This window comes from Anguilla rostrata, chromosome 3, assembly GCF_018555375.3.
Source record: "Anguilla rostrata isolate EN2019 chromosome 3, ASM1855537v3, whole genome shotgun sequence".
Taxonomy (NCBI): Eukaryota; Metazoa; Chordata; class Actinopteri; order Anguilliformes; family Anguillidae; genus Anguilla; species Anguilla rostrata.
In genome coordinates, this window is record NC_057935.1 from 5801276 (window position 1) to 5828327 (window position 27052).

The 27052-nt window shown below is 40.3% G+C and overlaps 2 protein-coding genes across 12 annotated transcripts in view; both read right to left on the minus strand.

Moving 5' to 3' along the window:
- Positions 1-27052, minus strand: part of LOC135249948 (immunoglobulin kappa light chain-like) — a 68802-nt gene that overhangs the window by 22693 nt on the left and 19057 nt on the right. The window contains exons 1-6 of one of the 5 annotated variants that reach the window (XM_064325678.1): positions 5331-6213; positions 4824-5174; positions 3867-4220; positions 3300-3407; positions 2316-2365; positions 1999-2150 (exon numbers count right to left, since the gene is read on the minus strand). In XM_064325678.1, the coding sequence (XP_064181748.1) occupies positions 2022-2150; positions 2316-2365; positions 3300-3407; positions 3867-4220; positions 4824-5174; positions 5331-5373 (1035 nt within the window). In that variant the 5' untranslated portion in view covers positions 5374-6213 and the 3' untranslated portion in view covers positions 1999-2021. Of the gene's footprint in view, positions 1-1998; positions 2151-2315; positions 2366-3299; positions 3414-3866; positions 4221-4823; positions 5175-5330; positions 6214-11529; positions 11580-27052 lie in introns of those variants that run through there. The other 4 variants (XM_064325673.1, XM_064325674.1, XM_064325677.1 and 1 more) reach the window with 4 other exon arrangements.
- LOC135249938 (uncharacterized) overlaps positions 1-27052 on the minus strand; it is a 48823-nt gene that overhangs the window by 6603 nt on the left and 15168 nt on the right. For 2 of the 7 annotated variants that reach the window (XM_064325651.1, XM_064325648.1), the window contains exons 5-8: positions 21740-22093; positions 21335-21442; positions 20393-20442; positions 19933-20261 (exon numbers count right to left, since the gene is read on the minus strand). In XM_064325651.1, the coding sequence (XP_064181721.1) occupies positions 20133-20261; positions 20393-20442; positions 21335-21442; positions 21740-22093 (641 nt within the window). In that variant the 3' untranslated portion in view covers positions 19933-20132. Of the gene's footprint in view, positions 1-11111; positions 11398-12611; positions 13221-19932; positions 20262-20392; positions 20443-21323; positions 21443-21739; positions 22094-27052 lie in introns of those variants that run through there. The other 5 variants (XM_064325649.1, XM_064325653.1, XM_064325652.1 and 2 more) reach the window with 5 other exon arrangements.

Consider the following 27052-nt stretch of genomic DNA (forward strand, 5'->3'; position numbering starts at 1 on the left):
TTTATTTTACTGTCACCTGTCAACTATTGTGGCAGTTTTTCAAAAAAATATTTGTTCCACACATTTGGGATCAAATGTAAGGAATGCCAGGCAAAAAAATCACAATTTCTTATAATGCTAAGATAAGCCATCTTGAGATAAAACAGCAGTTGGACTAGCTTAAGTGAATGTGTTTACTTGGTTATAAGTTCTGATAAGTTTCAGTGGGTTACGTTTATGAAGATGTTATGCTACAGTGCATCAAATGAAATGCAAAATCAATCTAGAGTACATTCAAAAACATGTAGAAATTTGTTTGTGCTTAAATTACATGCAATTCCAATGTATGCCATTTTAATCAATGCATTCAATGAAGAATATAATGCATAAATATGATTGACCTAACCGTGTTCAGTTGTCAAAACTTAAACAGCTGTCACAGTAACAACTACAGCCTGGGTAAGGGCATTACTCTCTCCTTGTTCTCTAGATTATCGGCCCCTGTGAACACCTGACAGGCATCTCAGCAGGAAGTGCAAGAACATGTGGGAGTCTGTTCATGCTCTGTCCCTGTACACAGGAAGGAATCTGCCACTGAGTCATTCTGTCTGAACATGTACCCAGTTGTTCTAAAACGTACAGCACAGCATCAGTAACTGAGAACACAAGAAAGCTGTCGCTGTGCATACAGGAAGTTATTTGGTTACTGAAGGTACAGGAAGGGCTCTGCTAGCAAGAGGCCTAGTCTTCAGAAAGCATGTCCAGCTGTTATAAAGCATGCTAGAGCATACCTAAATTCACAGCAATGTTTTCCTTGTCTAAGCAGTGGCAGACACATATTGGTATTTATGCCAGATCCAGCCCTGGTGTGAATGTGCAGACATATCTCGACATGCCGTCTCCTTATCTTTAAGACTTTAAATGATAGAATTCATAAGATGCATTCTGATAGAAATGTACCAGATTCATATATGCTCACTGTCTGATATATGTTATTAAGTAGCCAATGTGAAAAATGTGGATTGGGAAACACTAACCATTATTTTAATTTGAGTTTGATGATGGTCTGATAATAACATGCCCACTTATAATCACACATGCTTCTACACCTCAGAATTAAAACAACACAAACGGCTGAATTTACTGTCCACCTGGGAGTGTTTGTATCCCAGGGAGCATTAGTGTGCTATTTTAGATATACAGTTATAAAGATATTATACCAGAGACTGTATGAATGTAAAATAAATAGTTATTTTACGGTTAAATAAGTTGTGGAACGACATGACAGATTAAATACACAAGGCCACTCACCTTTGCTATTCTCACAGCTTTTTCTCTTCAGGATATAAACTTTGATAACAAGCTCACATCACATGATTTTTTCATCAGTTGTGGACATTTTAAGAAGCAATTTAATTTAACATCTTTAAGTATCATTTTCAGAGCCTAACCCGAGAGAGGAACAAGATAATTGAGCTCCATGAAAATGACAATGAGGGGTCAACTTCCAAAATAAAATTAGCAAATGTCTGACAGCCATCCAGTACCGCTGCAGGGAAAGCAGTCGCGTTTTCTCGTGGTTTATATTTTAATAAATGTTTATGGTCTGGTCTCTTAAAATATGTACTGTTTCTTCTTCCAGTTTGGTGTTTTCTTTAGACGCATGGCACAGTTACTACTACAAGCAGGACAAATGCACTGGCAATTTCATTTTGCCATTTCATTTTCAACCTTTCCACACTAAAATGAGAAATGTAAATTTTAACTGGATTTTTGCATAGGTAATTCTTCAGTAATTTGCAGTTTATAGTTTATTCAGTGGTTCACAAATATTTCTTGAAACAATATCTTTTAAAACAGAAAAGTTTTATTTTGGACCAATTAATGTTGGTTCCCATTAAATTAGAAAAGAGGCTCTTGGTTTAGAAAAGGAAAATCCTGTAAGTTTGTATAATTTAAAGCCACATAGTATGATGTTCGCCAACTCTAGTGAGGGAACAGTTTGATTATTCTTGTGACGAAGATGGCTTTTACGGAAAGCTTCACTCGCGGTCTCTAAATCTCATATCTGAGTAAACCGTTTCTCTCTCCACTTCCCTCTTGTTCCTCCTCACTTTGGGTTTCTTGGTGTTGAAAGTCAAAGCAGCGTAATTCATTGCTTCATCTTGACACTAAAAGAAAAAGCGTTACACACCACATACAGTATGATTACACTTCAGTTTTATAATAATTTAGCAGAACATTCACCACAGAAATGGATTTAGTTTAGTTTAGTTAGTTATTAGTTAGTTAGTCATTTACAGTAATTAATTTCCTTCTCAGCATAATATTTGTACCTGTCTGCTCGACAAGTCTTCTTCCGGCACTGGGTTGTTTGATGCAGCTCCTGTTTGAGTAAAATAAAAACATAAACCACTGGTGGTTGCCTGAAAATAATACATTTATGCAGTGATTTTCAATGGTGTACAATCGAATAGGAAAACTACGTCTTCTTCTTATTATTATTCTTAGTATTAGTGTTATTATTTGTAGTAGTAGCAGTAGTAGTGTCTTTCATGTAGTCATTTGCATTCAGCTCAGGAATATAAGTTGCTGCTCTGAGGAGAAATGTATCAGAGGAGTATATCTATGATATAATCTCCAGGGAATCAGGGTTGGCCCCAGTGGAGATTACATATCGTTTTAAAAATATTTTAATTTGTTTTGAGGCCAGAAAATTCTGCTTACTCTGCGTTCTCTTTTACTGCTTTTTACTGACTTTTGCTCAAGAGCACTTTTATTTTCATAATCGAGGATTTGTCACATCACAGCTGTTGTGCCTATAATTGACTTAGTGCCAGCTGGGTACCAAACACAAATACATAAAAACTACAACCAAAATCTGTTATTTGGGTGAATATCAGATGCTAAAGTTGAATAAAATAATGTCAGATTTGGCTTGCTTTTACGTGTGATATGTGTACATAATGTGCTCATACCGGAAAATAGACAGACATCTGCACCAATGGAGGAACTTTACTTCATCTTGATTTACAGAACTTTTCAGACAGACAGTTCTGTAAAACTCATATGCCCATTGCTACCTACATGCTATTAATGAAATGGCCTTATGTACAGATGACAAAATTGTTGTCAGATTTTGAAACTTCACTACTTTACACTAACATTTGAGCATATTTTCACAATTCAAATATTTTGTTTGGTGCCACACCCATTAAGGTAGTGAGTATTTTTATGATTTTGTATGTTTCATACTCATTTCATTTGATTTAACAAACATTTGATTGACACATACCACACAATTAAACCTGATCTCTTACCTTTGTACTTCTCACAGCTCTTTCTCCTGTTCAGAGCGAGGACAATATTCAGGATCACACTCAACGTCAAAGCTCCCACCAAGCAAAAAAGAGGCAGATGTTCTTTTCCTGGCACTTTAAAAACAAGTTTTATTTTAGCACCCTTCAAGAGTAATATTAGACTTTTAAGCGGTGAGATCGCAAATGCATGAGTAGGATGTTCTTAACTGAACATTCCAATGCCGATGTAACAATCACTGCTGGTAATTGAAAGCAATGGAGTTCTAGAACACTGACAAAGAATTTTGAACAAAACATTCTGAAAAACCTACTCTTCAAAGGGGTTGTCAAATGATCTGGATGAGAATAACAGAAAGCAAGCAATTAACAACTTGCAACATAAAAATAAAATTGCTAGCTTAAAGTAATCACACAGTAATATCAGATGAATTCTGCATGAAGTTCTACTGGTTGAAATTATTTTAAAAATCTTTTAGCCCTAGCCTCGCAAAAATAAATGCACAAACCTTTTCGAAACCGAATGCACTAAGACAGTGCATTTACTATGTCATTGTTTTTTTTGCTTACCTTTAAAGTCTAGCTTGGTCCCGTTCCCAAACAGGATCTCCCCACAGGTGGCCACAGCACAGTAGTAAGTCCCAGCATCAGAGGGGCTGAGGTTCTTCTTGGGGAAGTTGTAGGTACAGTTTTGTGAGGGAGACACAGCCCCAGAGCTCCTCTGGCACTCATCACTCCTGGTTCCATGGGTGGAAATGATTCCTGGAGGGGACTCTCCTGAGCTCTTTCTGAACCAGTACACACTGTGTTCTCCTGCACAGGTCTCAGTGTGTACTGTACACTGCAGAGTCACAGAGTCTCCAGGCTGCACTGACTCAGACTCGGGCTGCTGTAGTACTACTGTCCTGTTGTTTGACTTTGAACCTGAAGAAATGAGTTATAATTAAAAATATTACTAGACATATGCTTGGATTCAATCATCGTTTACTATTACTGTAATTCACAAATAATTGGAGGTATTTTTTCTTTAGAAACATTATATTTTGGCAAGTTTTGGTCATTGCTGAACTTCCCAATCTGCATTGATGAAAAATGTGTGCATATTTTCAAATACCAATTAGCCTTAATTGCCCATCCATAAAATGTGAAAAAATCTATTTGTGACTTTTTATCAATGCCTTTAGAAAAATAATAAGGCAAATTGAGCATGTTCGGCTTGCAATATCTTCAGCAATAACCAAGCCTTAACATATCTCAGTTTCTTAACACTCAGCCAATACATGAACACACAAAGCAGAGTTTAAATGACCATGCCCTGAAAGAAAGATCTGCTTTCTTAGGATAATTTAAATTTAAAAAAGCAAAACGCAAATTCATAATAAAATATTGATCAGGAGAGTTTATCAATGTACAAAAATATCACTTTGGCATAATATTTCACTGTTAATATGTCTGTGTGCAAAGTATATTGTTGAAACATGTGCATGAAAAAACATGTGCAACGCATGAACTAAGGTTCATATTTACCCATCACCATTAAAGTAGTTCCATTTCCAAAGCTGATCTCTCTGAAGACTGTAATAGCGCAGTAGTATGTGGCTGAATCCGACGGCTCTACTTGTGACACGGTCAGGCGAACACTCTCCGTTGTTGCTTTAGCAGTGAAACGTTTACTGTTTTGAAACTCATTGAAAAATGTAGCATTTAATTGATATTTCGACACTATTGCTACAAGCTGAGGCTTCAGCCCAAGAGGTTGTTTTAACCAGCTGACATGGGACACATCGATGGTAGGATGGAAACATGGGAGAGTCACAGTGTCTCCAAGCTGGGCTCTCACTAGCGCGTCAGGCTGAACTATATTCCCAAGCAGACCATCTGGAATACAACCAAAAGTAATATTTCAACTTCACTGAAAGCGGAAAAAAAAAAAAAAACTAAAGAAGAAATCCATCAACCTCTGTAGCCATGGCTCTATACAGTCTTAGTGTAAAATTATTTTAACTGATAAGTTAATAACAGGTACACACTTACAGACTTTGCTGAAAAGCACAAGAATCGCACAGAGTGGTGGCATCACTGTGTCTGAACTCTCCTCTTCTGGAGACTCTCCTCTGCCTGTGACCCTGCTTGTCCTCTGCGCTGTAAAACTCAAACTGTACAGATAAGAGGAGGACTTGAGGTAATAATTTCCAGTGAATCTCTGAACCGTAGGAGGTCACATGTCAAAGACAGATTTGATTGGCTGCTCAATGAAGGAAATTATAGGGTGACAAAGGTCCGCAAATGAGCACTCGCAGAGGAACACAAGTAAACCCTTGCAATTATTCCCTTTTTTATGTGTTACGTATATACAGTTGTTATTTATGTATTGTAATCATGTGGAACTCTCCATAAAATGGTAAATAGTTTACATTGAAAAAAATCACACAGAGGAGGGAGAAGTGTGTCTTTCACTGAACCTATAGCTCCACATCCATCGGCAATGCTGGAGTTGCATTTCTGTGCTTCACAAGCTAACATTTACCATGTAGGTGTACGGTTATGTATGTATTTGTGCTTGTGTATGTGTGTGTGTGTGTCTGCGTGTGTGTGCATGCATGCGTGTGTGTGTGTTTGTGTGTGTGTGTGTGTGAATGCGAGAGCGCAAGCATTTCTGTGCTTCATAAGCCATCATTTACAGTCGTGTGCATTCATGTACATGTTTGTGCTTGTGTATGTTTATGTGTGTGCATGCATGAGTATGTATGAGTGTGTCTGTGTATTTGTGTGTTTGCTCATGTGGGTTTGCATATTTATGTTTGCATGTCTGTCCATGTGTCTTTGCGGGTGTGTGCACGTGTGTGTGTTTGTGTGTGTGTATGTGCGCTTACTGCATGTGTATTTGTTTGTGTTTGTGTATATATGTGTGTGTGTGCTTGTGCTTGTGTGTATATCTGAGTGTATTTGTGTTTGTAGTGTAGTGCAGGATGAGGCAAGATGAGTTAAGGTGTGGTGGAAAAAATCTATTTTAGGTTCACAACAAAAGTAAAAGGGGAAAAAGCTGTTGTAGAGGCAGAGAGGTGTGGTTAGGGGGGGAAGCTGTGCTGGGCTGCTGTCTTGGTCCTGAGTCTGTTAAGCTTTACTGTCACAGTAAGGGGGGGGGGCAGCTAGGTGAGGTCTGAAAGCAAGCAACCATTACCTAATGCCCCTTTCTCACCAAAGCAATGACTCAAGTAAAACCACATTTGCAGTTGGTGTGAATGGGTCAACTCGCACATTACCTGACCTGGGTCCGCAGCCCTGGTCGTGACCTGGGATTCATGTGGGTTCGACAAAGCTCGACTTCCATATGGGGGCGTGATTAGGCTACTGTACTCTGCATGGTTAGCTGACCTCATGTGTTTAACTTGTGCAGAAATGATGTTTCGAAACATCATTTCAATAAATGATGGAAACCATATTTATCACAACTGAACAATTCAGGAATTATTTTCATTTTTGCTAGCTAGATTCATGCAAGAAGGGGATTGCTCAGTTGTCTCAAGCCTGTAACAGTGAATATTAAATAGTAAGTAATATGTTACTTTTGTGACATCGTATTGGCATAAAAGCATTTGCAAGAAATTGCAAGATTTGGGGCACATCATTAGGCTATGTATTCAGGAGTTAACATACAGGGTTAAACCAGCACCATGGCGAACTGCTTTTTATGCGCTAGCTTGCTGGCTAAAACCAAACTAGCTGTATCAACAGGAGAACATGTACTTCAAGCAAGCTGACTACGTTCACTTAGTAGTTAGATGGTTTACAGCCACGCTGTTACTCTTGGCTGACCGGCACCATTCAATCCCGTTCATTTTCGGGAAATTGATCATTTTAAAGCACAAATTACCTCGGAGGATAACAGATCGATAAAAGAGGGTGAGTTTAAAGTCTAAGCTGTGCAGGTTGTGGTGCCAGGAACGGTGATGGTGTGCTGTCCCTCCAGCACCCAGGTATTCCAGCAACCTGGGAGAGCTGCAGGACCATGGACAGCACCGGCCCTTCTCACAGGCAGGGGGGCAGGTGTGGCTCATTGTAATTAGGCCAGCTGCTCCCCATTGCCTGATCACAGGGCCTTATGAAAGGGCCTCGCTCACAGTCCCAGAGAATATATTTTCTGAAGGATTGCTCTTGTGTTTTAAAGTTTGTTTGGGGAGCGGGGGAATGTTGGCTTTGTTCATCCACTTGTGTGACTGCTTATTCAACTTACTTGCCCTTACCTTTGGAATAAATTTGCATTGTCCCTCAAGAATGATCCTTTGGACCCTGTCCCACTTTTCATTTGCAGTCTTGCAATCAGGAAGTTGCACCCAGTCTACAGTATATTACTTAAATTTTCTCACATCTTGTTAAAATTGGCTCGCTAACTGAGTGGAAAAAAATAGCTAAAGAAATTCCATGATTAAAAAGCTTTCAAACTGTCTGAGATGGATTTCTTATAGGCCCTCTGATCAGAGTGCTGAGGAATGAATTATTCCTCATAACAAAACTGAATCACTGATTATCTCATAAGAGCAAATATAGTTCTGCCCCCTCTGAAGTACCAGAGGAAACAAACACGAGAGAGAGAGAGTAAGAGTATGAGAGAGAGAGGGAGAGAGAGATAGAGAGAGAGAGAGAGAGAGAGAGAGAAAGGAAGAAAGAAAGAGAGATAGAGATGGAGGGACCAGGTACCATATGAAAGAGGTGCATGCAGAGGAAACCACAAAGGCAGAGCACAGGGGTTTTGTTTTGAGTCAGTGGCCTGAGAGTCAGACTGAGCCACAGAGAGAGCAGCACCTCCAGCATTGTGCAAAAACCCCCCTCAGACCAGCAAGCAGGTCTCAGAGCGTGATCTCTAGCGGCTCTCATAGATAAAGAGGTTATAAACAGGAAACCAAAACATTACCGGACTATGATAAATACTGACAATGACCTGCCTCCTTCCCCTAGTACCCAATGGAAATTAACTTGCTACTCTCTTTGGTGGTAAGTGTATTTAAAACACAAACAAACAAACACACATACTTACCCCTCACCCCTCACCCTCACACCTAGTTATATACAAAACCCCCATGGTTCAAGGATCGTTTCATTTGAATCCATTCTGCTGCACGCCTTACTCAGCACTCACATTCATTATGCAGACTGCAGGGCCTGAATGAGTCAAGAGCTCTTTTATGACCCATGAGACTACAGCTGGTCACATGACCAGGGTGGGAAAAGGAGGTAAATCATCAAGATGGTGTGTTTCAATGCATCTGATGATGTTTGTGCTGAAAAATGGTTTTGTCGCTTATTTTTTTATTCTTTACGATATGCACTCTATTGAGAATACACAACATTGTAAGCAGTATATGAAAATTCTGCTAAAACAAGCTAAAATAAAGCACATGTCAAAATCAACACAATCAGACCAATATGGTGTGAATCAAAATGTTTCCAATCATAATGACACAAATTATCACAATCATTTTTAAATAATGCAATTACAATGCTGTGCACACTGCTCCCTGCTGGTAAAAGTCAGAACTACAAACATTTTAAGAGATGATGATGTAAAGCTACTAAAAACCAACAGCATAAAACGTGAATGACGATGAATATAGAACAGAAAAGTGAAAGACCCTCTTTAATTATAGAGAGCAATACCGACCTTTTTTCATGACAAATCTTGTACTGTATTTGGAAACATGAGAAAAGTTTTTAGCATTTTTATTTTTTAATGTAAGTGTCCTGTTTCCGAATGCTGTCTCTTCTGGTCTCTTGTAATGGAAAGGTGGTCTGAGGTGTGAAGTTGATCGGAGCGTCAGTGTGGTTTCAGTGCTGAGAGAGGGAGGTGTGAACACAGCTTTGTGCAGCAGGTTAGTCTTCCTGTCCAGCTCTAACCTGTGTAGAGCTGAATATATAAGGCTGTGAGTGGAAAATGTGAGTGAACCTCCCTTGTCACCATTACAGAGCAAAATGACAAAATAACATTTGTCTTAGGGCCTCCTGTAATTATTTAATTTTAATGCTAAATTGCTCATTAACGCTAATTAATGCTAACTAAATAACTCCTTCTAGTTAGTTAATTAGCATTAATTGGTGCTCACACTGCCCACCCAGCAGAGAACAGGCAGTTTAGTCACAGCTAACTGTAAAGAGAGGGATGCTGTGTTTGTGGGAAAAAATTTAAGCATTTTAAATTAGTTTTTCTGTCCTTGCCTTCCAGGGAATGTCATTATGCCAGTTTGCATGAGCTTGCTAACAGAAATAGAATGTGGTGGTTCGCCAAACAAAAAGGGGACCCCCACATTTGTAATCAAAGTTACCCCGATCCAAGATAAAATCTGTCACAATCTCGTGCAATGCTGATATACGTTATCCTGAAGAGAAACACCGATTGGTTTAACTTAACTGAGTAAGTGTGCTTGTTTATTGAGTCTAATGTGAATCACTAGGTGACATTTATGAAGCTGTTGTGCTTCAATGCATCAAATATCAGAATGTTCAAATTAAATCAACAGTGCATTCAAAAACATGTAGAAATGTATTTGAGCTCAAGCCACCTGTTTCCAATTCCAATGTTTTCCATCTTAATTATGTTTATGCATGATGTCCTTTATTGAATATGGTGGGAGGTAATATGTCAGTAATTTTGCACAGGCAAAGGGCACTGTAATCATGTTCAGCTGTCAAAACGAAACACTTTACAGTAGCACGTCCAGTCTGGGTGAGGGCATTACTCTCTCCTGGTTCTCTAGATTATCAGCCCCTGTGAACACCTGACAGGCATCTCAGCAGGAAGTGCATGAACATGCTCTGTCCCTGTACACAGGAAATAACAGCCTTGCTAACTATGGGGGTGGATCTATTTCACTTTGGGGTTTTGTGGTAACAAGTGGCCCCAGGAAATATTGTGTGGGAGGAAAGAAGAATGGGTTCAACTAAATAACAAAACCGTTGAAGCTAATGTCACAGAGTCAGTGAAGAAACCGTAGCTGGGCAGAGATATGTTGGTATGACAATAATCCAAAAATCCTTCAGGTTAATGGACCCCCAATCTACTTAAATTAATGAAAGATGAAAGTTTTGGAAAGGCCTGCACTGTCAGACTTGCATGCGACTGAAAATCTGTGGGGAGACCTCAAACACGGAGTGAATTTGAGACATAAGAATTTCTGAACTAGCAGGATTCTGCCAGTGAGCGGGGAATTCCTAATGCAAGAACAGAAAAGACTGTGAACTGGCAGCAAGGAATATTTGGAAGCTGTGATTTTCACCAAAGGAGGTGTTACTAAGTACTGACGAGGAGCCCAAGGCTTTGCATGTGCCAAATTTCAATCTATAAAGCCGGGCATAGGCTCCAGCACCCCCCGTGACCCTGCCCAGGATAGGCGGGTAGAGATAATGGATGGATAAACTTCTTTTCACTAATACAATCAACAAGATGTCGTTTGTAATTGACCTTCAGTGGCCAAACTTTTCCACACCTCAGCATTTTGTGACTACGAAATTTTACAAAAAGTGGTAGGGACAGAATTTGCCTTTCATAGAGTGCCTTGCACAATTTTATATGTGTACGCCATTTCTTTTTATAGAGCTGGATGTATACTGAAGTCATTCGGGTTAACAGCCTTGCTCAAGAGTACAAGGGCAATGCATCACCTGAGAATTGGGTTACACTTCCTGTTCCCTAACCATTGTACTACACTGATGCCCTAAACAAAGCAAGGTTTAGCAACAATGAGCACCATTTAACTGAGACTGTCCAGCCAGACACACGTCTGTGTACAAAAAGTTTTAACGTTTGTTTATTTATTTATTTAATAACAAACACATCTTGAAGAGGCCCATATTTTAAAACAAGGCAAATCCTGTAACTGTTTTTGTCAGCCACGTATTATAATGTTTACCAGTTCTGGTGAGGAAATCTTGTGGTGAAGATCACAGATCTGAAAATGAAGATGAATTTTTATGGAAAGCTTCACTCGCGTTCTCTAAATATTATATCTGAGTAAACCGTTTCTCTCTCCACTTCCCTCTTGTTCCTCCTCACTTTGGGTTTCTTGGTGATGAAAGTCAAAGCAGCGTAATTCATTGTTTCATCTTGACACTGAAAGGAAAACATATGATTACTTCCCATTCTGATTATCATTTTACCAGGATACTCAACACTGCGATTGTGTTCATTAGTTAGGTAGTTAGTTTTCTTAAAAATCTCTTTTTTACAAAATAATATTTATACCTGTTTGCTTGACAAGTCTTCTCTGGACACTTGGTTGTTTGATGCAGACCCTGTTTAGTAAAATTAAAATGTAAATCACTGGTGGTTGGTGCACAATCAAATAAGAAAGCTCTTCTTCTTCTTCCTCTTCTTCTTCTCATTATTATTATTATTATTATTATTATTATTATTATTATTAATTGCAGTAGTAGCAGTAGTGGTAGTACTGTTTTTCATATAGTAAATTATATTCACCACAGTAAGACTTGCCATAAGTTGCCATTCCAACAAGAACTACTGCACTGTATATCTGAGGAGTACATCTATTATATAATCGCCAGGGAAACGGGGCTTCAATGAAGATTAAACATCACCTAAAATATATTTCAATTTGTTTGGAGGCCAGAAAATTCTGCCTTAATCTGGACAATTTTTACTGCCTTTTTCTTGAGAGCAATTTTATTTTCATAACTGAGGGATTGTCACATCATAGCTGTAGTGTCTATAATTTACTTAGCGCTAGCTGGGTACCAATACATTTTTGAGGTCAATATCAGAAACTACAATGTTATAAATTCAAGTGAGATTTGGCTTTATTTTACATGTGATCTGTGTGCATAAGTTACACAAACCTAGTAGTGGGAGTCATCTGATCATCTGCACCAATGGAGTAACAACATGATGCTGTTTAATAGGGACTGCATATAATTATTACTGCATGCTATTTAGAAAATGGTTTTACATACACATGACAAATTTGTCAAATTTTGAAAGCCAAATACTTAACGTATTTTCACATTAAGTTCACATTTTTCATTGATTCCAAGCTCTTTAAGATAATGTGTATATTTTGTGGTCTTGTGTGTTACCCACCAGTTGGATTTGATGTAATAAAAATTTCAAGATAACTTGAAAAAATACACTGGCATATTCCACACATGGATAACTTGGTCTCTTACCTTTGCAAATCTCGCTGCTTTTTCTCCTTTTCAAAGCGAGGACAACATTTAGGATCACACTCAACGTCAAAGCTCCCGCCAAGCAATAAAGAGGAAGATGTTTGTTCCCTGATATTTTAAAAGCAAGATTTAGTATGACACCCTACATGAGTAATATTAATAAGAGCATAATAAGACAGTGGTAGTGACACCTGTCCAAAAAACGTATCTGCATGAGAATAAAAATGGATAACAATTAACAACTTACAATATAAAAATAAATTAGCAGATGCGACAATAATCCACTTATACCAGATGAAGTCTGTGTGCTCTACTGGTTGATATGATTTAATACATCATTTAGCCCTTGCCTTGCAAAAATAAGACGGCGCTTTCACTGACTATGTGAGCAATTATTTTGCTTACCCTCCAGCTTGGTCACGTTCCCAAACAGGATCTCTCCACAGGTGGCCACAGCACAGTAGTAAGTCCCAGCATCAGAGGGGCTGAGGTTCCTCTTGGGGAAGTTGTAGACACAGCTCTGTGAGGGAGACACAGCCCCAGAGCTCCTCTGGCACTCATCACCCCTGGTTCCATGGGTGTAAATAATTCCTGGAGGGGACTCTCCTGAGCCCTTTCTGAACCAGTACACACTGTGTTCTCCTGCACAGGTCTCAGTGTGTACTGTACACTGCAGAGTTGCAGAGTCTCCTGGCTGCACTGACTCAGACTCGGGCTGCTGCAGTACTACTGTCCTGTTGTGTGACTCTGAACCTGAAGAATTTTAACAATTAAAAACTTAACAGGACATGTGCTTGGACTCAATCGTTAGATACATGCTTTGCTACAAGTATTACCATAATTACCACAGTTTTGAATCTAGGTCGTGGCTGAACTTTGGATTTGTGACGAATGCATGCAAAACTGCCTATTTGTCTATTTGTGATGTTGCATTAAAACTTCAGGAAAATCATAAGGCAAATTTACAGTGTTTGGCTAAACACCCAGTCATTAGATAAGTGATCCAGTCATTAGATAAGTGTTTTCCTTCAATTATTACCATTACTACCACGGATTTGAATTTATGTCGTGGCTATACTTCCCAATCTGGATTAGTGACGATTATGTATGAAACTGCCTATTTGTCTATTTGTGATGTTGCATTAAAGACTTTAGAAAATCATAATGCAAATTTATAGTGTTTGGCTAAACATGCAGTGCCTTAAACATTCCTTAATATATCATAACACAACACTGAACCAATACACAAACACACAAAACAGACTTTGACTAGCCCTACCCTGTATTTCTAGGATAATTTAAATTCAATTTTTAAACAGCAAATATCAGATGTGTTTTTATTATAACATATCGATCAGGTTAGTATCAATTCACCAAAAATAACACTTTTCTGCAATATTTCACTGGTATTGTGCCAGTGAGCAAAATATTTTGTTGCAAGCCTGCAACTAGTGTAAAGCATCATTTTAGGTTCATATTTACCCATCACCATTAAAGTGGTTCCATCTCCAAAGATGGTCTCTCTGTTGACCGTAAGAGCGCAGTGGTATGTTGCTGAATCCGACGGCTCTACTTGTGACACAGTCAGGTTAAAGGTCCTGTTTGCTGCTTTAGCACTGAGGCGTGTACTGTCTTTAAACTCATTGAAAAATTGAAGATTATAATTCAAGTAATGATGCCTTGCTATGTGCTGAATCTTCTGTCCAAGAGGCTGCTTATACCAACTGATAACAATAAATTGTTTTACAGAGTAGAAGCATGGGAGAGTCACAGTGTCTCCGATCTGAGCTTGCACCAGCGTGTCAGGCTGAATTATATTCCCAAGCAGACCATCTGTAGGAAGACAGAAAGCAATATTTCAATGCAAATGGCAGTGTGAAATACGCAATTAAAAACCACAACAATCTCTGTATAAATAGCTCTATACAGTCCCAATGTAAAGTTATTTTGTCTGACAAGTCAATAATAATTATACACTTACAGACTTTGCTGAAAAGCACAAGAACAGCACAGAGTGGTGGCATCACTGCATCACTCTCCTCAGCCTGAAACCCTGTTTGTCCTCTGCACTGTAAAACTCAAACTGTACAGATAAAAGGAGGACTTGAGATAATAATTTCTCGTCATTCACTGAACAGTAGGAGGGCACATGTCAGGGGCAGATTTGATTGGCTGTTTAATGAGGCAAATTAGTGGGTGCACAAGAGTGGTGCAAGCATACGCTGATAAACACCCTCAGTGCAACAAAAGAACACTGTTGTCATTATTTCCATCCTGCTTAATATAGGTCAAATAATAATAATAATTCAGTTGTTATTTACAGTGCAATAATGTGGAAGTCCTCACATAGTTTTAAATAGGTTACTTTAAGAATAACTTTAGATTGAAAATGGCATCTTAATTCGTACTACGGTTTAATATATGTGTGTGTATGTGTGTGTGCGTGGGTGTTTATGTGTGTGTGTGCATGTGTGTGTGTGTGTGTTTGTGCGCATATGTGTGTGTGCATGGAGGAGTATGTGTTTGTGTGTGTGTGTATGGTTGTGTGTGTGTGTGTGTGTGTGTGTGCATGCGTGTGTGTTTATGTGTATATGGTTGCGTGTGTGTGTGTGTGTATGTGTGTGTGTGTATCTGTGGTTGTGTGTGTGTGTGTGTGTGTTTGTGTGTTTGTGCATGTGGTCGTGTGTGTGTGTGTGCGTGTCATTTTGTGTGTTTGTGTGCGTGTGTGTGTATATGTGTGGGTGCGTATGGTTGTGTGTGTGTGTGTGTGTGTGTGTTCTTGTATCTGTGGTTGTGTATGTGTGTGTGTGTGTGTGTGTTTGTGCATCTGTGTGTGTGTATGTGTGTGTGCGTGTGTCAAACTGCCAAATTGATGATGACATCCAAGCTCGAATCAATCGTGCTTCCTCCTCTTATGGCAGACTGCGCTCTCGCGTCTTCGAGAGCAGCAACCTAAAGCTGTCCACAAAGGTAGCAGTCTACCGAGCAGTCTGTGTCTCCACCCTAATGTACTGTGCCAATGCATGGACCCCCTATCGACATCACATACGCCAGCTGGAATCATTTAACATCAAGTGCCTCATGCGTATCCTAAAAGTCACCTGGCCGGATCGCATACCCCATACGTCCATCCTCCAACACATCCAGACAACCGGTGTGGAAGCAACTTTGCTGCAGCGCCAACTCCGCTGGGTCGGGCACGTCATTAGGATGCCTGAACATCGTCTCCCAAGACAGACCCTATATGGTCAGCTTCCTGGGAGACAACAGGAAACCGGGAGGCCAACAACGGAGGTACGAAGGACCATCTTAGAGAGTCACTGAAGAAGCGTGAAATAAAGACAGGGGCCCATGAAGCAACTGCCATGGACCGTCGAGCCTGGACCGCATCCGTGAACTCTGGAATCGGCCTCCTTGAATCAAAATGTACGTCTCAGAGAGAAGCGAAATGGCAGCGCTGACATCACCACGCGCAACAAACCCAAGCATCACCAGACCCAGACTTCACAGCCACCTCCAATCACACCGCCATCAGCAGAGGCAGCCACAACACTCCACCAACCACCCCCTCAAGGAAGTGATGTTATCTTTGGCAACGATGGACAGCCGCAAGCAACGCAAGTGTGTGTCTATATGTGGGTGCGTATGGCTGTGTGTGTGGGTGCGTATGGTTGTGTGTGTGTGTGCGTGTGAGTGTGTATATGTGTGGGTGCACATGGTTGTGTCTGTGTGTGTGCGTATGTGTCTGTGCATGGAGGTGTTTGTGTTTGCGTGTGTGTGTGCTAGCGTGTGTGTGCATGTGTGTGTGTGTGAGTGTGTGTGCATCCATGTGTGTGTGTGTGGGTGTGTGGTTGTGTGTGTATGGTTGTCTGTGAGTGTGTGTGTGAGTGTGTTTGATGTGTGCACTGTCCATGGTGCTGAATTTCTCTGCTCTCCCTGGGATGGGACAGTAGGAGTCAGTGCTGCCTGTAGCTGGACATTCCTGGGATTCTGCATTCACATTCATTTTTGCAATTTAATCTGAAAACATGAAAAAAGTGGTCAAAAAATGTTAGAATGGCTGATTATGCTAATGTGTTCAGAATATTGGGCAGCTCACTGGAATGTTCATACTGTGTTCACACCTGATCTTATATTGTGATTTTGCACTGCACTGAAACCAGTGCGAGGTGTCTTTTAATATGTAAATAAATGATTTATAATTCCACAACTCATAGTTCATAACTGAAACATTTTCTCTTCATAGAATGAGCAATGTACCAGCAATAGCATACATAGCGTATATGGTCCATATCCAAGGTGTCAATGTCAGAGGCCTGAAGTTCTGTCACTGGATGACATCACAATGTTCTCATTAAGGGGACTACCTCTGTTATTACTCCTGGCCTTGTCTCAATGAAGCGTCAGTTCAATGCACCTAGTTGCATTTAAACTTAGAATATATACGTTTTTTTTTAATAAATACATTTTAAAACATCATAAGTTAGCCTCTCAAAATACATGACATGCATGAGCAGGGTTTTGAAACCCTTTTTTCAAAACGGGTTCCTTTAAACTTTTTGCACAACTGCAACCAGCACTTTCGTTTAAATATCTTAGCTGTGCTGGTTGTGGTGCCAGAAAGAGTGATGATGTGCTGTCCCTCCAGCACCCAGGTATTCCAGCAACCTTGGAGAGCTGCAGGACCATGAACAGCACTGGACCTTCTCACAGGCAGGGGGGCAGGTGTGGCTCATTGTAATTAGACCAGCTGCTCCCCATCGTCTACTCACTGGGCCTTATAAAAGGGCCTTGCTCACAGTTGTAAGAATTCTTTATCTTTTTTTGTGAAGGGTTGTGCTTGAGGGTGTCTTTTGACATTTTGCCTCTGCAGGATTGTTGGTTCCAGTTTTCTCATTCTGTTTTTTTTTAATGAAGTTTTCTCAGTAGTTTTTCAGTTTGTGGGCTAATGCATGTAATCACTGATTATATCAAGAGAGCACAGATGGTTCAGATCCCGAGAGAGAGAGAGAGAGAGAGGGGGGAGGAGGTTGCATTGTCCCTCAAGAATGATCCTTTGGACCCTGCCCCACATTTCATTCACAGTCTTGCAATCAGGAAGTTGCACCCAGTCTACAGTATATTACTTAAATTTGCTCACATCTTGTTAAAATTGGCTCGCTAGCTCAGTGAAAAAAAATGGCTAAAGAAAGTCCATGATTAGAAAGCTTTCAAACTGTCTGAGATGGATTTCTGATAGGCCCTCTGATCAGAGTGCTGAGGAATGAATTATTCCTCATAACAAAACTGAATCACTGATTATCTCAAAAGGGCAAATATAGTTCTGCCCCCTCTGAAGTACCAGAGGAGACAAACACGAGAGAGAGAGAGAGAGAGAGAGAGAGAGAGAGAGAAAGGAAGAAAGAGAGAGAGACAGAGATGGAGGGACCAGGTACCATATGAAAGGGGTGCATGCAGAGGAAACCACAAAGGCAGAGCACAGGGGTTTTGTTTTGAGTCAGTGGCCAGAGAGTCAGACTGAGCCACAGAGAGAGCTGCACCTCCAGCATTGTGCAAAAACCCCCCTCAGACCAGCAAGCAGGTGTCAAAGCGTGATCTCTAGCACGCTCTCAAAGGGCTGAATATATAAGGCTGTGAGTGGAAAATGTGAGTGAACCTCCCTTGTCACCATTACAGAGCAAAATGACAAAATAACATTTGTCTTAGGGCCTCCTTTAATTATTGAATTTTAATGCTAAAATGCTCATTAATGCTAATTAATGCTAATTAATGCTAACTAAATAACTCCTTCTAGTTAGTTAATTAGCATTAATTGGTGCTCACACTGCCCACCCAGCAGAGAACAGGCAGTTTAGTCACAGCTAACTGCAAAGAGAGGGATGCTGTGTTTGTGGGAAACAATCAGTTTACATGTAAAATGTGTACATTTAAGCATTTTAAATTAGTTTTTCTGTCCTTGCCTTCCAGGGAATGTCAGCATGCCAGTTTGCATGAGCTTGCTAACAGAAATAGAATGTGGTGGTTTGCCAAACAAAAAAGGGCCCCCCACATTTGTAATAAAAGTTAGCCCGATCCAAGATCTGTCACAATCTCGTGCAATGCTGATATACGTTATCCTGAAGAGAAACACCGGTTGGTTTAACTTAACTGAGTAAGTGTGCTTGTTTATTGAGTCTAATGTGGATCACTGGGTGACATTTATGAAGCTGTTGTGCTTCAATGCATCAAATATCAGAATGTTCAAATTAAATCAACAGTGCATTCAAAAACATGTAGAAATGTATTTGAGCTCAAGCCACCTGTTCCAATTCCAATGTTTTCCATCTTAATTATGTTTATGCATGATGTCCTTTATTGAATATGGTGAAAGGTAATGTGTCAGTAATTTCGCACAGGCAAAGGGCACTGTAATCATGTTCAGGTCAAAGAGCACTATAATCATTTTCAGCTGTCAAAACGAAACACTTTACAGTAGCATGTCCTGTCTGGGTGAGGACATTACTCTCTCCTGGTTCTCTAGATTATCAGCCCCTGTGAACACCTGACAGGCGTCTCAGCAGGAAGTGCATGAACATGCTCTGTCCCTGTACACAGGAAGGAACTATTTAAAGAAAAGAACACCTTGCTAACCATTCAATGTGGGGGTGGATCTATTACGCGTTGGGGTTGTGTGGTAACAAGTGGCCCCAGGAAATATTGTGTGGGAGGAAAGAAGAATGGGTTCAACTAAATAACAAAACCGTTAATGTCACAGAGTCAGTGAAGAAACCGTAGCTGGGCAGAGATATGTTGGTATGACAATAATCCAAAAGTCCTTCAGGTTAATGGACCCCCAATCTACTTAAATGAATGAAAGATGAAAGTTTTGGAAAGGCCTGCACTGTCAGACTTGCATGCGATTGAAAATCTGTGGGGAGACCTCAAACACGCAGAGAATTTGAGACATAAGAATATTTCTGAACTAGCAGGATTCTGCCAGTGAGCGGGGAATTCCTAATGCAAGAACAGAAAAGACTGTGAACTGGCAGCAAGGAATATTTGGAAGCTGTGATTTTCGCCAAAGGAGGTGTTACTAAGTACTGACGAGGAGCCCAAGGCTTTGCATGTGCCAAATTTCAATCTATAAAGCCGGGCATAGGCTCCAGCACCCCCCGTGACCCTGCCCAGGATAGGCGGGTAGAGATAACAAAAAGTGGTAGGGACAGAATTTGCCTTTCATAGAGTGCCTTGCACAATTTTATATGTGTACGCCGTTTCTTTTTATAGAGCTGGATATATACTGAAGTCATTCGGGTTAACAGCCTTGCTCAAGAGTACAAGGGCATTGCATCACCTGAGAATTGGGTTACACTTCCTGTTCCCTAACCATTGAACTACACTGATGCCCTGAACAAAGCAAGGTTTAGCAACAATGAGCAACATTTAACTGAGACTGTCCAGCCAGACAGACACATCTGTGTACAAAAAGTTTTAACGTTTGTTTATTTATTTGAAGAACAGCAGAATTTAAGAACAAACACAGCTGGAAGAGGCCCATATTTTAAAACAAGGCAAATCCTGTAACTGTTTTTGTCAGCCACGTATTATAATGTTTACCAGTTCTGGTGAGGAAATCTTGTGGTGAAGATCACAGATCTGAAAATGAAGATTTTTTTATGGAAAGCTTCACTCGCGGTCTCTAAATCTCATATCTGAGTAAACCGTTTCTTTCTCCACTTCCCTCTTGTTCCTCCTCACATTGGGTTTCTTGGTGGTGAAAGTCAAAGCAGCGTAATTCATTGCTTCATCTTGACACTGAAAGGAAAACATATGATTACTTCCCATTCTGATTATCATTTTACCAGGATACTCAACACTGCGATTGTGTTCATTTGTTAGCTAGTTAGTTTTCTTAAAAATCTTTATTTACAAAATAATATTTATACCTGTTTGCTTGACAAGTCTTCTCTGGACACTTGGTTGTTTGATGTAGACCCTGTTTAGTAAAATTAAAATGTAAATCACTGGTGGTTGGTGCACACTCAAATAAGAAAGCTCTTCTTCTTCTTCTCTTCTTCCTCTCATTATTATTATTATTATTATTATTAATTGCAGTAGTAGCAGTAGTGGTAGTAGTGTTTTTCATATAGTAAATTATATTCACCACAGTAAGACTTGCCATAAGTTGCCATTCCAACAAGAACTACTGCACTGTATATCTGAGGAGTACATCTATTATATAATCGCCAGGGAAACGGGGCTTCAATGAAGATTAAACATCACCTAAAATATATTTCAATTTGTTTGGAGGCCAGAAAATTCTGCCTTAATCTGGACAATTTTTACTGCCTTTTTCTTGAGAGCAATTTTATTTTCATAACTGAGGGATTGTCACATCATAGCTGTAGTGTCTATAATTTACTTAGTGCTAGCTGGGTACCAATACATTTTTGAGGTCAATATCAGAAACTACAATGTTATAAATTCAAGTGAGATTTGGCTTTAGTTTACATGTGATCTGTGTGCATAAGTTACGCAAACCTAGTAGTGGGAGACATCTGATCATCTGCACCAATGGAGTAACAACATGATGCTGTTTAATATGGACTGCATATAATTATTACTGCATGCTATTTAAAAAATGGTTTTACATACACATGACAAATTTGTCAAAATTTGAAAGCCAAATACTTTACGCGAACACATAACATATTTTCACATTAAGTTCACATTTTTCATTGACTCCAAGCTCTTTAAGATAATGTGTATATTTTGTGGTCTTGTGTGTTACACACCAGTTGGATTTGATGTAATAAAAATTTGAGCGAAGATAACTTGAAAAAATACACTGGCATATTCCACACATGGATAACTTACCTCTCTCTTACCTTTGCAAATCTCACTGCTTTTTCTCCATTTCAGAGCGAGGACAACATTTAGGATCACACTCAACGTCAAACCTCCCGCCAAGCAATAAAGAGGAAGATGTTTGTTCCCTGACATTTTAAAAGCAAGATTTAGTATAACAACCTGCATGCGTGATATTAATAAGAGCATAACAAGACATTGGTAGTGACACCTTTCCAAAAAACGTATCCGCATGAGAATAAAAATGGATAACAATTAACAACTTACAATATAAAAATAAATTAGCAGATGCGACAATAATCCACTTATACCAGATGAAGTCTGTGTGCTCTACTGGTTGATATGATTTAATACATCATTTAGCCCTTGCCTTGCAAAAATAAGACGGCGCTTTCACTGAATATGTGAGCGATCATTTTGCTTACCCTCAAAGTCCAGCTTGGTCACGTTCCCAAACAGGATCTCCCCACAGGTGGCCACAGCACAGTAGTAAGTCCCAGCATCAGAGGGGCTGAGGTTCCTCTTGGGGAAGTTGTAGACACAGCTCTGTGTGGGAGACACAGCCCCAGAGCTCCTCTGGCACTCATCACCCCTAGTTCCATGGGTGGAAATGATTCCTGGACGGGACTCTCCTGAGCCCTGTCTGAACCAGTACACACTGTGTTCTCCTGCACAGGTCTCAGTGTGTACTGTACACTGCAGAGTCACAGAGTCTCCTGGCTGCACTGACTCAGACTCGGGCTGCTGCAGTACTACTGCCCTGCTGTGTGACTCTGAACCTGAAGTTTGATAATTAAAAATATTACACTATATATGCCTGGACTCAATCACTATTTTTCCATACCTATGATTCACAAGTACACACGGGTATTTATTCTGTACAACAAAAAAAACTTTGATTTAGTATTTATTTGAATTGAATTGATGACAATTGTGTACATGTCATATCAGTTAGTATTATTTTCCCATATGTAATGAGAAAATGTTCATTTCTGACTTTGTATCAATGACTTTGGCTGAACATGAAGTATCTTAATTAATAACCAACCTTAATATATTAAAATTGCTTAACCAAAACGTGGACACAGAAATCAGAGCTTGAATGACCCTACGAAAGAAACGTCTTATGATAATTTAAATTCAGCTTTTAAAAAATCCTGTACATGAAAAAGTATAAGACTTGGATTAAGATTCATATTTACCCATCGCCATTAAAGTAGTTCCATTTCCAAAGCTGATCTCATTGAAGAGCGTAATGGCGCAGTAGTATGTTGCAGAATCCGACAGCTCTACTTGTGACACAGTCAAGGTAGAGGTCCCCTTTGTTCCTTTAGCACTGAGGCGTTTACTGTTTTTAAATTGATTCACAAACATAGCATCAGATGTAGGGCTCATTATTATTGCTACAAGCTGAGGCTTCTGTCCAAAAGGCTGCTTTATCCAGCTGACAGCTGGAATTTCAGCTAAATAATAGATACATGAGAGAGTCACATTTTCTCCAAGCTGAGCTGTCACCAGTGCGTCAGACTGAACTACATTCTTCCCAAGCAGACCATCTGGATTAAAACAGAAAGGAAAATTTCAGCTTCACTGAAAATGGGAAACACTCCACTCTCAGTCTCTGAGTAAATAGCACTGAACTGAAGTTGTGAAGAAGTTCTTTTGGCTGATAAGTCAATGATAATAATACACTTACACACTTTGCTGAAGAACACAAGAATAGCACAGTAGAGTAGTGGCATCACTGTATCTGAACACTCCTCTTCTGGAGACGCTCCTCTGCCTGAGACCCTGTTTGTCCTCTGCGCTGTAAAACTCAAACTGTACAGATAAGAGGAGGACTTGAGGTGATAATTTCCAGCGATTCACTGAACAGTAGGAGGGCACATGTCAGGGGCAGATTTGATTGGCTGTTCAATAGGGCAAATTATTGGATGACAAAGATCAGCAAATGAACACCCTCAGTGCAACAAAAGAAAACCCATGTCATTATTTACATTTTATTTTATTATGTGTTATGATCATGACAGGTTGTCATTGTAAATGTAAATTTGTTCTCAGCTGACTGACCTGGTTAATGAAGGATCACGTGGAACTCTTCATAAAGTTTGGAACAGTTTACATTGAGAATAACCCCACCGTTAGAAACTGCACCTCAATGCCTACTGACTTGTGACCCCCGCCAGGATACTCCACGGACACCAGCTTTATCACAAAACTTCAGAGGGCGAGGATTCGTTCGGGCAATGTAACCATGACGACGAGAGGGTCACGGCTTGACCACACTGTCTTTTCTTTGTGAAAATGTACCATAGAACCTCTAATAAGGTTAATTAAGATTTGTTGGTTTAGCATTTTAACCAAAAGAAGGCACCACCTACCGCACTGTGTTCCCATCCACAAGCCACACTTTTTTTTCTTCATTTGATTAGAGGAGGGCGAATAAGAGTGTCTTACTCTGAACCAATAGCTCCGCATCCACCAGCAATGACGGGCTTCTCTGATTGGTTCATTTGATCCCTGAGCAGACGTAAGCCGACATGGCTTCTGGGGTACCATTTCCTGTTGTGATATAACTGTGTTTGTGTGTGTGTGTGTGTGTGTTTCTGTGGTTATGTGTGGGTGCATGCATGTGAGTAGTGTGTGTGCTATGTGCTCATATGCATGTTTATGTGTGCGTGTGTGTATATACTTGCATGTGTGTGTTTGCATGCATATGTTTGGATGTGTGTTTGCTTGTGGGTGTGTTCATGTGTGTGCGCGTGTGTGTGTGTGTGTCTGTCTGTGGTTGTGTGCAAGCCTTGTTATATGTTCATGTATTGATGTGGATATGTATATGTGCTAATATGCATGTGTGTATGTGTGTGTGTGTGAGCGAAGCACAGTATGTGTGTGGGTACACTTGTGTGTGCGTGCGTGTGCTTCGAATAGTACAGTTCATTGTGTGTGCACAGATCGTGTCATGTGATGTCCATAGAGCTATTGGCTGCCTTATTCAATAATTGGCCCTCATGGAGCTGTCCAGGTTTCAGTGGAGAGCAGGGCGCTGAAGTTTCTCCTGGTCCTGCCAGCACTGTTCATGGTGCTCAATGTCCCTGCTGTGGAACGGGACAGTAGGGGTCAGCACTGCCCGTAGGTGAACAGGGGTGGGATTCTGATCTCGTCGCCGTAGTAGATATTTTGTTAAACTGATTTAGATGTTGCTTTAACAGCGAGTGAAATTTTCCAGGCTATGTGATTTCATATCCTATTGCAGTTGCCCAGGTGTGAATTGTGTAGCGTTTCAGAATTAAAGGCCCACATTTTTGAGCCTATTCATTACAACAAAGCATCATGCTGGATTTTATGCGTTAGGTATAGGTAGAGTTCCCAGAGTGTGGACTAGAGGAGTTATGTGAGGAGACTGCAGTGTGCAGGTTGTGATGCCAGGAAGGGTGATGGTGTGCTGTCCCTCCAGCATCCAGGCATTCCATCAACCTGGGAGAGCTGCAGCACCATGGACAGCACCGGCCCTTCTCACAGGCAGGTGTGGCTCATTGTAATTAGGCCAGCTGCTCCCCATTGCCTGATCACTGGGCCTTATTAAAGGGCCTTGCTCATACGTGTCTTTTATTTGTGACGCGACAGAGTGGCCACCCCCAGCACTGCATCACAAGGGCTACAAGGGTAAATAAATCAATAAAGAGTCTTTGGATACTAATCTTCATCAAGAATTGAATCAAAATGTTTACATTCGTAACATGGTTGAACACCCTATTGTAGAAACAGGGTGGCTTGAGGTTGGTGAAAGTTAACAAAATGGCTGAAGAAAGACCTTGAATAGAAAGCTTCCAGATTGTTTGTGTAGGATTCATGAAAGCCCTCCGATCTGAGCACTGGGATAATGTATTATTCCTCTTTAAAAATGAGCATGTAATTTATGATTACTCAAAAGAGCACAAATAGCTCTGCCCCCTCTGAAGTACCACAGGAGATGAGAGAGAGAGAGAGAGAGAGATGGGGAGGTGGAGAGGTGGGGTGGGGGCGTGGGGAGGAGGTACTAGGTGACGTATGAAATGGGTGCATGCAGAGGAAACCACAAAGGCTGAGAACAGAGGTTTTGTTTTGAGTCAGTGGCCAGAGAGTCAGACCAAAACACAGAGAGAGCTGCACCTCCAGCATTGTGCAAAAACCCCCTCAGTCCAGCAAGCAGGTCTCAGAGCGTGATCTCTAGCATGCTATCAAAGGGAAAGAGGTTATAAACAGGAAACAAAAACAGTACCAGACTATAATTAATACTGACTTCTCTTTGGTGGTGAGTTTCTGAAAAACACACACCCACACACACACGCACACACACACGCACACACACACACACACACACACACACACACACACACACACACACACACACACACACCCTTCTCCCTCACCAATGCACTCGTAGTCGGTTACAGTAAATAAAACGCCCCATGATTCAAAGATTGTTTTATATGAATCCATTCCACTCCTCACCTTACTCAGCACACACATTCATTATGCAGACTGCAGGGCCTGAATGAGTCAAGAACTTTCTTAAGATCCCTGACGCTACAATTGGTCACATGACCATGGAATGCATCATCAGGGCGGGAAAAGGAGGGAAATGATTTAGATGCTCTGTGTTTCAATGCATCTGATTTGTGCAGAAAAACTTCATCACATCACTTCAGTAATTTCTTTTTTTTTTTTTTTGTCACTTATTGAACGTCACATATATTTGAATGCTATTGTTGCACTTTACTGGCCATTTTATGCACCTGGTTTATCAAAAAATTTGTGCACAAAGTGTTTATATACATCCAAATCAGCACAATCAGATGAACATGGTTTGAACCCTAAAACTTTCAGATGTTAATATCAGAATTTTCCATCAGCATAATATGGAGGTCATAACATCATATATATATATAAAATATATATATATATATATAAATGATGCACGACTGCGCTGTGCTGCACCCTACTGTTAAAACTCTGAACTACATGCATTTTTTTACATGCAAATCGTGCCAGTCTCACCCCAGTCGGGGCACGCTCCAGTCGTGACTCATATTTAGTATGAGACTGCATTAAGACGCCTCCAACAGAGTTTGTGACAGTCTCTTTCTCATCTTGACCATTCCGATAGCATCAACCATGTTTAATATTATCATAAGTTTTTTTTTTATTCTTGGTTAAGAAGGTTTGTTATGGTCACCGGTGCACTTTATAATCCTACACTGCCAACAGCCAATGTGAGTGTGTGTCAGACTTTAGTTGTCTAGAAGTCCCCTAGTGTAAGGCCAACATAAGAAGCAACATCATAAAACATGCAAATGATGATGAATATAGGACAGAAAAGTGAAAAGGCCTCTTTAACAATAGGGAGCAATACAGACCTTTTGTCACTGCAATTTGTGTGCTGTATTTGGAAACTCGGAGACAGATTATTAGTATTTTTCTTTTGAAATATAAGTGCACTTCTAGGCCTCTCTTTTCTGGTCTGTTGTAATGGAAAGGTGGTCTGAGGTGTGAAGTTGATCGAACCGTCAGTGTGGTTTCAGCGCTTAGAGGGGGAGGTGTGAACACAGCTCTGTGCAGCAGGTTAGTCTTCCTGTGCAGCTCTGGTGTGTGTAGAGCTGAATGTATAAGGCTGTGAGTGAAAAATGTGAGTGAACCTCCCCTGTCACCACAATAGAGCAGTTTGAAACAAACAAACTCATTTCGCTGGTAATGAA